The sequence below is a fragment of the Benincasa hispida genome, chromosome 5 (assembly GCF_009727055.1).
Source record: "Benincasa hispida cultivar B227 chromosome 5, ASM972705v1, whole genome shotgun sequence".
NCBI classification, from domain to species: domain Eukaryota; kingdom Viridiplantae; phylum Streptophyta; class Magnoliopsida; order Cucurbitales; family Cucurbitaceae; genus Benincasa; species Benincasa hispida.
In genome coordinates this window covers 6,747,885-6,759,411 of record NC_052353.1, presented here as the reverse complement: position 1 = coordinate 6,759,411, position 11,527 = coordinate 6,747,885, and the positions used below count along the sequence as shown (strand labels likewise).

The window sequence follows — 11,527 nt, the reverse complement described above, 5'->3', positions numbered from 1 at the left end:
ATATTAAAAAAAATATTCGGAGATGGGGTTGGGTTACCCTCGTCCTTGGCTGGGGACCCGCTTTGTGTCCTCGGTTTGACCCCCATCCCGGTCAAACTAGGGATTCCCCACAGGGACCCGACTCCGCGAGCTTTTTTGCCAATCCTATTTAAGATGCACATATTTTTGTGCATTCTACTCTTGCCATACACAAAAAGTAAAAAAAAAATATTTGACAAAAAAAAAAAAGAAGAAGAAAGTAGGGTTTGCTTGTGAAAAACTATGATATAATAATTGGATGAGATGAATAAAATGAATTTAGCATAAGATTATAGTATTAAATTTCCGTCACATCTCGATATTTCTGAGTCTGGTATCAACATGAAGGTTGAATTGATATTTATTATATTATAGAAAAATCCATAAAACATAACAAAATAAGAAAAAAAAATTAACTAATCTAAATATCATATAAAATATTAATTTACTAATGTTATGTTACTAATTTTAAGGGATGTTTTCAAATATAGGAAAATGAAATAATTTATTCATAAATATAGAAAAATGTCATTGTCTATTATTAATAGACACGAAGAGACTGTTGTTTTTTTGGAAATGACGGAATCTTTCGATAATCGAATCATAGATATTTGAAATTATAGATGCCTAACATCATTAAATAACCAGTTTTGTGAACATGTTTTTTAAGATATTCAGGAATACTTGGAAAACTATGTTTGTTTGTAGAATTTTCTATTTGAGAATGTCTTAAATTTACATTATGTTCCAAGAATGCTCTTATGACTATTTATTAATTTAATATAATTTGAAGTTATATAATATAATTGTTTCTATTAATTTGAATTTTTAAATTAATATAATTTTATTTTTTTATTATTTTATTTTTCTCACCAAAATAATATATATTAATTTAAGATTTTTTTAATAAAAATATTAATTTAAATTTGAATTTGAATATCTTTCTGAAAAACAACTACAATATAATCACAGGCAATGAAATACATGATTCACAGTATTTATTTTAATTCTAAAATAAAAATAAAGAAGCGTGATATTTGTATGTATAAAAAAGAAGGGTTCAAAAAGTAAAAAGAAGATGACCCTTCATATGGACATCTCAGATGTCCGAGCATCTGAGATGTATCTTACATTACTACAAAACAAATGCAGTAATTCGAATGTGCGCTCCGTAGGAATCTTGGATTCTCATAAAACAAATGACCTTTGATAGACATTTATCAATGTTAATGATAACTACTGATAGATGTCTATCATTAATAAACAGTGATATGTTAGTTATATTTGAAAATATTTTAAACAGTTTTATCATTTAAAATAATTATCCTAATTTTTTTAACTTTTTAACTTTTATACTTTTTATAATAATATCTAGATTTTATCAATATTTTTAACAATATTTGCATAAAAGTAAGACCTCCATATTTTCATCCATCTATATTTTTAACCTTGCCTTCAATATTTTTCTTCGATTAAGCTTCGAAAAACAAAATACAATAAGCGGAAAAAAATGTTTTTGAGTAATTGGGAAAGGGCCCGGATGAAGGACGCTACTTGTGTAAGAAATTTATGAGCAGCGGTTGAATGGGTGCATCGTATTTCGTGGGCCATCCATTTTATCCTCTCTGTTAATCCAATTCGGAATTCCCCAACTTCGGCGGTTCAGCTCCATGCCTCCATAATCACTACACTACTTCAAATTTTCAAACTTTGAAGTTGTAATACAAATTCCCAATTCTATGGAGGGAGCTATTTCTCTATTCCTTCCAACTTCTCTACGATCCTTCCATTGTCCTTCTTCAACACAAACCCTTCTTTCTAACTTCCCTGCTTCCTCACAACTCCTTTCCTTTACTCCCAATTCCACCAAATTCCGCACCAAAACTGTGGTTTTTCGGAACCAATCAGGCAAAGAAAATGATTCTCAGTTTCTGGATGAAAATGGGGTCGTCAATGATATGGATGGATATTTGAATTACCACTCTTTCGAATATGACTCCGTCTGGGATACAAAGCCTTCTTGGTTAGCTTTCCATTTTGGGACTTTCTTATCCTGTTATCTAACATTTTCTGTTATCAAATTTTCGATTTTAGGTTTTTAGAGAATTCCAATATTGGGATTTCTGAATTATTGCTAACAAATCAAGGAATCATGAATTTCTATCTTGTTTTCTTGTTCATATATTTGGTTGGTAATGGTTATACAGAGAAAGTTATGTTTTCACCAATGTACCTGAATAGTGGAGGCTTTTCTTCTTTTGTTTTTTAAGTTTAACATGGTGGGAGTCAGGTACATTTGGACTTCTAGTTGCAGATGTTGAATGACTAATGATGGATTTTTTGCTTAACTGGAATATGTTGTTCTTAGTTAGACATATCATCTGTTGTTTACTGTTTCTATCCTCTAGCATGTGCTCATATTGTTTATAACTTTGATGTTTATCTATTCACAAGTCTGGTCATGATTTGACATGTTTCTGTAAAGGCTCTGCTTGCAATTATTCCAAGTTCCATAACTGCAGCCTTCATTACAGAAGTGCTTTTTCTTCCATGAATGTTTAGTTTAGCTAGAATAATTCCTAGAGGGCAATGTAATGGAATGAAGCAATTAGATAAGCTTTTTGTATTTTATCTATTGAAAATAAAGGATAGAAGAAAGAACACCAAAGTTACATGGAAAACCTTAGGCCAGGGAGAAAAAACCACGATAAAGAGTTTTTATTAATTTTTTATACACACTAAGTATAGGAAGAGATATAAATAGCCATAGATCTGAAACCCTAGACTGTAGACACCAAACAAAAGACTAAAATGCCCTTAGGGTTAAACAACGTTTTGCAACACTCCCCCTCAAGTTGGGGCATAGAAATCAATAAGAACCAACTTGCTAACACAGGTGTCGAAAATCTGTCTCCATAACCCCTTGGTGAGGACATCAGCAATCTATTGACTCAGCGGAATATAGGGAATGCAGATACTATCGCTATCCAGTTTTTCTTTGATGAAGTGTCGGTCGATCTCCACATATTTGGTTCTGTCGTGTTGGACAGGATTGTTAGCGATATTAATAGCAGCCTTATTATCGCAATAAAGTCTCATGGGGTCATGACTTTCCTGATGAATATCTACCAGAACTTTTTTCAACCAAATTTCTTCACAAATTCTCATGCTCATAGCTCTGTATTCAACTTCGACATTGCTTCTAGCAACGATACTTTGCTTCTTACTCCGCCAGGTAACCAAATTTCCCTATACAAACGTACAATATCCCGAAGTGGACCTTGTATCAGTAACAGAACCTGTCCAGTCTGAATCTGTGTAGGCCTCAATGCATCTTTTGTCATGTTTTCTGAACACCAAGCCTTTTCCAGGAGTAGACTTCAAATATCTCAGAATCTGTGTAACAGCCTCCATGTGTCTTTTAGAGGGAGTCTGCATAAACTGACTGACCAAACTAACTGCATATGATATATCAGGTCTGGGTATGCGAAAGATAAATCAGCTTCCCCACAAGACATTGATACCTTTCCTTGTTAACGAGAACATCATCTACAGATACTACCAAATTGCTATTAACTTCCACCGGCGTATCTGCAGGTTTACACCCAGTCATTCCAGTTTCTTTCAACAAGTCCAACGTATACTTCCTTTGAGACACGGAGATCCCTTCCTTTGATCTTGCTACTTCCATTCCAAGAAAATATCTCAAGTCATCAAGGTTTTTGATCTCGAAGTCATCTGCCATCCTCTATTTCAACCTGTCAATCTCAGCTGAATCATCCCCTGACAAGATGATATCATCAACATAGACAATCAGAACAACCACCTTCCTTGGTGTCGACCTCTTAGTGAACAAGGTATGATCAGAATGCCCTTGAACAAACCCTTGGGACTTAACAAAAGTAATGAACCTATCGAACCAGGCTCTAGGAGACTACTTTAGGCCATATAGAGATTTCTTTAATTTACAAACCTGATTACCAAACCGTGCTTCAAAACTTGGAGGTGGGCTCATATAGACCTCTTCTTCTGACTCACCATTCAGAAAAACATTTTTTTACATCTAGTTGATGTAAGGGTTAGTCTTGATTAACAACAACTGAGAGAAGAACTCGAATCATGTTAAGTTTTGCCATTAGAGAGAAAGTTTCTGAGTAATCCACCCCATATGTCTGAGTAAACCCTTTTGCAACCAGCTTGGTCTTGTATTTATCGAGAGTCCCATCAAACTTGTATTTGACAGTGAACAACCACTTGCACCCGACTATTTTGTGACCTTTAGGAAGAGCGATCAGATCCCAAGTTCTGTTTGTCTCAAGTGCACGCATTTCCTCCATAATTGCGGCCTGCCATTCAGGAACTTCCATGGCCTTATGCACATTGCTTGGTATCATCACAGTATCCAGGTTGGTACTGAAGACCTTAAATCTCAAAGACAAGTTACTGTAGGACAAGAAGCTTTTCATAGAATGCTTGGTGCAGGATCTAGTACCTTTCCATAAGGCAATTGATAAATCCAAGGTAGCATCAAACTCACCAGTCTTTCTACTTGTTTATCTATACTCGACTATTGCACGTTTTCAGTTTCCTGTGTATCACCTGATAATTCACTACCACCATCGATCTTGACTTCGTCAGAGTTCACTACATCACCTTCAACACATTCATTATCATCAAGGATAGAGGCACCTTGAGCTGGTTCCAGTTCTGACTCTTGGACAACTTCCGGTGGAGCAACAGAGGGAACTATTTCGGGAACTATTTCCTTTTGGAGATTCTTCCTATAGTAGGTTATCCAGGGCACTTGTTTCATCAGGGATAGGCTCAGGAAACAGATCTATGGGAACAAAATAGGTGGATATATTAGCCTTTTCACTAGCGGTCTCCCTCTGAAGAGGACTAATGGGAAACAGGGTTTGTCCTTGAGAAAGGTGGTGTCCATAGTGACAAAATACTTTCAAGAGGAAGGCTGAAAACACTTGTAGCCCCATTGATGGAGCGGATAACCAACAAAGACGCATTTTTGGGCCCTAGGAGCAAATTTACTTTAAAACACTCTAGGGGTGTTTGGAATTTAAGCACACGGGAGGGCATCCGATTGATGAGATGAGCTGCAGTAAGTACAACATCTCCCAATAGATATGAGGGTAAGGACGCAAGTATCATGAGAGAATGTACAACTTCAATGAGGTGGCGGTTTTTTCGCTCAGCCACCCCATTCTGCTGAGGGGTATGAGCACAGGAATTCTAGTGAACGATGCCTTTAGAAGTAAAAAACTCACGAAAAGACTGATTAATAAACTCATGTCCATTGTCACTTTGAAGAATAGCGATTTTGGTAGTTTCGACGGTAGTGTAAAATTGTTGGAACACTGTCGTCACTTCAGATTTGTTAGTGAGGAGAAACACCCATGTAAGACGGGTGTGATCGTCAATAAAGGTGACAAACCACCATTTACCTAACACAGTTGTGACATTAGACGGACCCCAAACATCACTATATATTAAATGGAAAGGTCGGGAAGGTTTATAGGGTTGAGAAGTAAAAGAGGCACTGAGTTGCTTTGCACAAATACAAATATCACAAGATAAAGATGACACATTCACATTACAAAATAAGTGGGGAAACAAGTATTTCATATAATGAAAGCTTGGATGTCCAAGACGAAAGTGCCATAATAAAAAGTTAGTTTCAGAAATAGTAAGAGAAGATAACAAACTAGTCCTAGACAAACTCCTAGAAGAAGCATCATCGGAAAAGAAATAGAGCCCTCTATTGTGCCGGACAGTACCAATCGTCTTCCCCAAGCTCAGGTCCTAAAACAAAACATCATCTGGTGAGAAAACAACTTTGCAGTTCAAATCTCTGGTTATTTTACTTATCAATAGCAAATTGTAAGAGATCTTTGGCACATGTAAAACATTCTGTAAAATCAACTCCTGAATTGGAGACAAGTGGCTCTTCCCAGCAACGGGGGCAAAAGGTCCATCTGCAATTCATATTCTCTCATTTCCAGTGCTTGGATAATAGGAGAGGAATTGGTCAGATGATCCAGTTAAGTGATCAGTCGCTCCCGAGTCAAGAATCCAGGATTCATCCCCCTCAACAAAGAAACTAAAGAACTGAGGAGTACCTGATTGGACAATGTTGCCAGTCCCAACTGTACCTGGATCAATAGAATTGGTCACCTGGGGGGCACCATCAACAGCTTCACTTACAAGGACTCGACTGGATTTAGACTTATCATTTGGAAGACGCCGCTTGCCATTTAGTGGACGACCGTGTAATTTCCAGCATTGGTCTTTTGTGTGCCATGGTTTCTTATAGTGCTCACAAATTGGAGGAGACTTTCCATTCTGCTTGTCACTCTCAGATCCAGACGACTTGATCCCAAACGTAGCAGAGTCCAAGGTAGCGGCAATTGTACCATTTATAGCGCTTGTTCTATCATCTTCTAGTCTGACTTCTGAGCATACCTCCATAAGGGACGACATTGGTCTTTGTCCTAAACTCCGGCTCCGGACGGTGTCAAATTTCGAGTTCAAGCCAGCTAGGAAATCATAGACACGGTCAGCCTCCTCAATCTTCGAATACTGAACCCCGTCGACTGGGCAATTCCAAACAACTTCGCGACACAGATCCATTTCTTGCCACAATAGTGACAATTTATTGAAATAGGACGTTACATCAAGGGTCCCCTACTTGCACTCATGTACTTGGTTCCTCAACGTATAAAGTCGTGAAGCATTATGTCTTTTCGAATATAGTTTCTGGACAGCTTCCCAAATATCCCGAGTTGACGCTGAATAGAGTAGGGGCTTTCCAATATGAGGTTCTATACTGTTTATTAAAATTGAGCGGAGGAGGGAATCCTCCCCCTTCCATATACATTCCTGAGGATCCCCAAGGTTCGGTCTTGGTATCTCCCCAGTTAGATACTCGAACTTGTGCCATCCCTCGAGGATCATTTTCACAGATTGAGACCAGGAAAAATAGTTCTGGCTGTTAAGTTTTTCTCCAATGGTTATCCCTGCAAAATTGCCCACAAAACCAGTCATAATGTTTGTAATAGGTAAAGTAGGGTAAGTAGTTACTGATGTTTCTGAACATAATGAAAGACCAGAATACACATCTGGATGAAAATCGGTCGGATGACTTGCCGTGGATCTAAAGGCTGCCCCGAGTGTGGAAATCTGCTGCTACAAATTAGCTAGCTGTTGTTGAAATCCAATGGCTCCGCCATAACCCATTGACTCGATTGGAAATGTAATAGGCATGGGTTGTTTCTGCCCATAAACCCCTGAAAAGGTTGTTTTGGTTGGCATGGAAGAATTGAGAGCCGGTTGGACAAGGAACTGGGCCGGCTGAACTGGCTGGACCGGCGGTTGGCTTGAAGAACTAGGCAAAGGCATGGCTGGGTAGGTCAAAGGAGGCAGTGTTGAACCCTAGTGGCCGCTGACGCTTGCGGCAGAGATGGTGGCTGCAATCTGCAAAACTTGAGCGCTCGGGCGAGGAGCGAACTGCCCGATCAGAGGTAGGCCAAGGTTCTGCTGTGCAACGGAAGGAAAAGGACCGGCTGGATCTGCCCGATTGAAGGCTGGCAAATGCTGCGCGAATGAGGACAGGTGCGGTGCGAACAGGGAGCCAGTTGGCTGGGGCACGGCTGCTTTTACTCTGACCGGCTGCGGTTGGACCTGCAATAGCCCAAGTGATCGAAGATAGTGGTTGATGGCAGTCCTAATTTCAGCACTTTGGGAATTTTCCACCGGACTCCCATCTCCTGCTAGGGTTGATGATTGAATTTCTTCTATTCCAGCTAGTGTCTCATCATCTTGCTCTGATACCATATTGAAAATAAAGGGTAGAAGAAAGAACACCAAAGTTACGTGGAAAACCCTAGGCCAGGAAGAAAAAACTACGATAAAGAGTTTTTATTAATTTTTAATACACACTACACAATACAGGAACAAATATAAATAGCCATAGGTTAGAAACCCTAGACTATAGACACCAAGTAAAAGACTAAAATGCCCTAGGATTAAACAACGTTTTGCAACATTATCGTATTCTATAGTATAGTCCACAGTTCACACGACTTCTAATGAATAAAAAAAACAACTGAACCGATTGATTTGTGGTTTTAAGAAAGAAAGTAAATGCATCAGTGCCAAACAGGCAACTTGGACTCGATTTCTGCGCAAAAAAATTGTACGGTATAGATCCATATACCTGTTTGTACACATGCTTATGGGCGTCGTCAAATACTTGCCTTTCTCTGTCCCACCTTATTGAATCTGCCAAAATGGAAAGAAGAAAAAGAAAAATGAGAACTCCCTGATGTCCATGAAAACGAGGCTTTGGCAGTCTGGATTGGTTTGGTGAGAAATGGGATACTCTCTCTGAAGTATCATTAAAGTTTTTAGTTTAGGTATAGTATGCTTTTTGTTAGAGTATTATTAATATAATTAAATTTACCATAGCTCATCAATTTTTTAGTTGATTGGTGATTTCTATGGTATCATAGCAGGAGGTTCTGTATTCAAATCCTTGTCGTGTTTTTTTCTCCCTAATTAATGGTTGATGTTGATTTTTGGCCTTCTACAAATTTTCAAGTTCACTACTAAGAGGAAATGTTAGAGTATTAACATAATTAAAGTTACCACAACTCACCAACTTAACCTTTTGGGCCGATTAGTGATCACTATTTTTATAACTTTATGATTTTGATGTTGTCCTCCTTATCATTTTGTCACAAGGTGTCAACCATGGACTATAACACTGACAGGATTGCTAGTGACTTCCTCTAGCTGGGTTATTATAAAGTCGGCAGCAGTGACTGCAGTAATATTCTCATTGATATGCTTATGGTGGTACATCTTTCTTTACTCATATCCAAAGGTTAGTTTTGATTTTAGTATTTGAATCTAGAATCACCTTTAACAGAATGAGACTCTGTATATTTTATGAATGCAAGATCACTTGAACATTTGACAAAAGTTAATATGGGTGGATTTCTGATAGCATTTTTACTGCTAAAAACGAATAAGAGGAGGAAAGAAGTTGTTTTCCATGAGAAGGTTTTGTGCATTTGCAGGCTTATTCTGAGATGATTGCAGAACGAAGAAGAAAGGTTAGTGATGGAGTAGAAGACACATTTGGTGTGAAAAGGACACAGTGATTATTGTAGAGATTATATGTATTAACCACCTGCTTCTCCTCTACTTCTGTGTATGTGTCTTTTTTTGGTAACTCTTTGATTTAAAGGAGAATAAATAAAGAAAAGAAACAGGATTAGTTCTCATAATTATGTTGATTTGTGCTATCTCTATTTTCAGGTCAAGTGTCCTGTTTCATCTTTTCTAGGCTTTTGATGACCCCTCGGTTCTGCGTGCTTTAAGATCTTTGCTTAAAAGTATTATAAACGCTGTTGATATGAGGCAAGGATTGAAAAATCGCAAGTATCGCGGATATATCGGTAAATTGGCATGTTCAATAGAGATTTAATGGGTTAACATCTTTTTCCTCAAAATTTCGTGATATGTCGTCGATATTTCGTGATATGTCGCAGATATTTCGACAAACTACCGTGGATTTTTCAAATCGTGGGATGTTGCATTTTTTCCCTTTTTTAAAAACTAACATATTTATTATTTAACCTCAAAATTCAATAATTCAAAGTGTTTTACAATTTTCCCAATGTCAACCTTTTCCAATTTAAATTCTCTCAGTTTTTAATCTAAGACCTACACTTGCAAAGAAATTGAATTTGAAAAGATAACATATATTAATTTTTAATCATATTCCAATTTTTTTCATAGAATTTTTACATCATTTCACTCTAATATTCAATTGATGTGAGTTTTGCTTTTTTCATCATCTAAATTTTCGTTTTCAAGAATTTTTTTTTAAAAAAATAACATATATTAATTTTTTAACTTTATTCAAATTTTTTTGTTAAATTTTCATATCACTTCATTATTCAAAATTTCATTTTTAAGAACACTTTGAAAAAATAACATATATTAATTTTACTTTTTTTAATTGAATTTTTACATCATTTTACTATTCAAAATTCTGTTTTCAAGAAAATCACTTTAAAAATATAACATATACTAATTTTACTTTTTCATTGTATTTTCACATCAATGTACTATTCAAAATTTCATTTCCAAGAAAATTACTTTGAAAATATTTCAATCACTTCACTGTTCAAAATTTCATTTCCAAGAAAATCACTTTGAAATAATAATATATATTAATTTTTAAACTCATTCAAAATCCATAAATTTTTCTTGTAAATGTCTCTATCATAACATTCTTCTACACCACTCAAATTTCAAGTTCTCTAACTTTCCTCTAATTTTCTCTCAAGCTTTCTTTTAGTTGTAGAGTTCTCTTTTTCTTCTTGTCTTATGTTTATTGTTGCGAGTTTTGAATTTTATGTCATATAAGTTTAATATTATAAGTGTTATATTCCTCTTTTTTTTTTTTTTTTTTTGAAGAATCTTTATTATGTTATGTTATATAAGTTTAATGTTATAATTTTTGTATCCTTATTATATTATGTATAAGTTTAATGTTATGATTTTTGTAGCCTTATTATGTTATGTATAAGTTTAATGTTATGACTTTTGTGTTCTTATTATGTTATGTTATATAATTAATGTTATAATTTTTGTATCCTTATTATGTTATAAATAAGTTTAATGTTATGTTTTTTGTGTATTTATTATTATGTTATGTTATATATTTAATGTTATAATGTTTCTATCCTTATTATGTTATAAATAAGTTTAATGTTATGTTTTTTGTGTACTTATTATTATGTTATGTTATATAAGTTTAGGGTTATGCATTTTGCATTCATATTATGTTATGTTAAATTCTATGATTTTGTATTTATATTATGGAGTGTTATGCATTTTGTATCTCTATTCTCCATTATGTTATGTTTTACCCTTATTATGTTATGGTTGTTTTTAATAAATTCTTATTATGCTATGATATTGTTGAAATACGTTAAATTAGTCCTAAGGGCATTTTTGTCTTTTTACTATATTTGCTAAATTAGGGTTTCATCTTATTCTATTTATATCTGAGGTTGGGTCTATTGTAAACATGACATAAAATAATAAGTTCTTTTCTACCGTGGTTTTTCTTCCCTGAATTAGGATTTTCCACGTAAACTCCTTGTGTCGTCTTCTTTTCCTATTTCAATATGGTATCAGAGCAAGGTGATGAAACCCTAGCCCCGGTAGAAGAAACTCAATCATCAAACTTGATAGGTGAAGGTACGCTGACTAATGAGGCTGTGATTCAAGCAGCAGTTGACCGCTATCTCCAAACCATCATCCCAGGTGGCTCAACCGAACAGATCCAGCTGGCGAGCCGAACAGCAGGTGGTGGTGGAAGGTCATGCTTTCCAGCCGACACACGCGAACGGGTCACAACCGATCGGACCCTCAACTTCGCACACAACCGTCTCAGCCTCGCACGTTCTCCAGCCGG

The 11,527-nt window shown here is 35.9% G+C and overlaps 1 protein-coding gene across 2 annotated transcripts in view; it reads left to right on the top strand.

The window, feature by feature from the left end:
• The first annotated feature begins 1,593 nt into the window (after nucleotides 1–1,593).
• Nucleotides 1,594–11,527, top strand: part of LOC120077773 — a 14,755-nt gene continuing 4,821 nt past the window's right edge. The window contains exons 1-4 of one of the 2 annotated variants that reach the window (XR_005481838.1): nucleotides 1,594–2,041; nucleotides 8,776–8,917; nucleotides 9,114–9,247; nucleotides 9,355–9,494. Coding sequence is in view for 1 of the 2 variants with exons in the window: in XM_039031789.1 (XP_038887717.1) it covers nucleotides 1,758–2,041; nucleotides 8,776–8,917; nucleotides 9,114–9,197 (510 nt within the window). In the remaining variant the exon portion in view is untranslated. Of the gene's footprint in view, nucleotides 2,042–8,775; nucleotides 8,918–9,113; nucleotides 9,324–9,354; nucleotides 9,495–11,527 lie in introns of those variants that run through there. The other variant, XM_039031789.1, reaches the window with a different exon arrangement.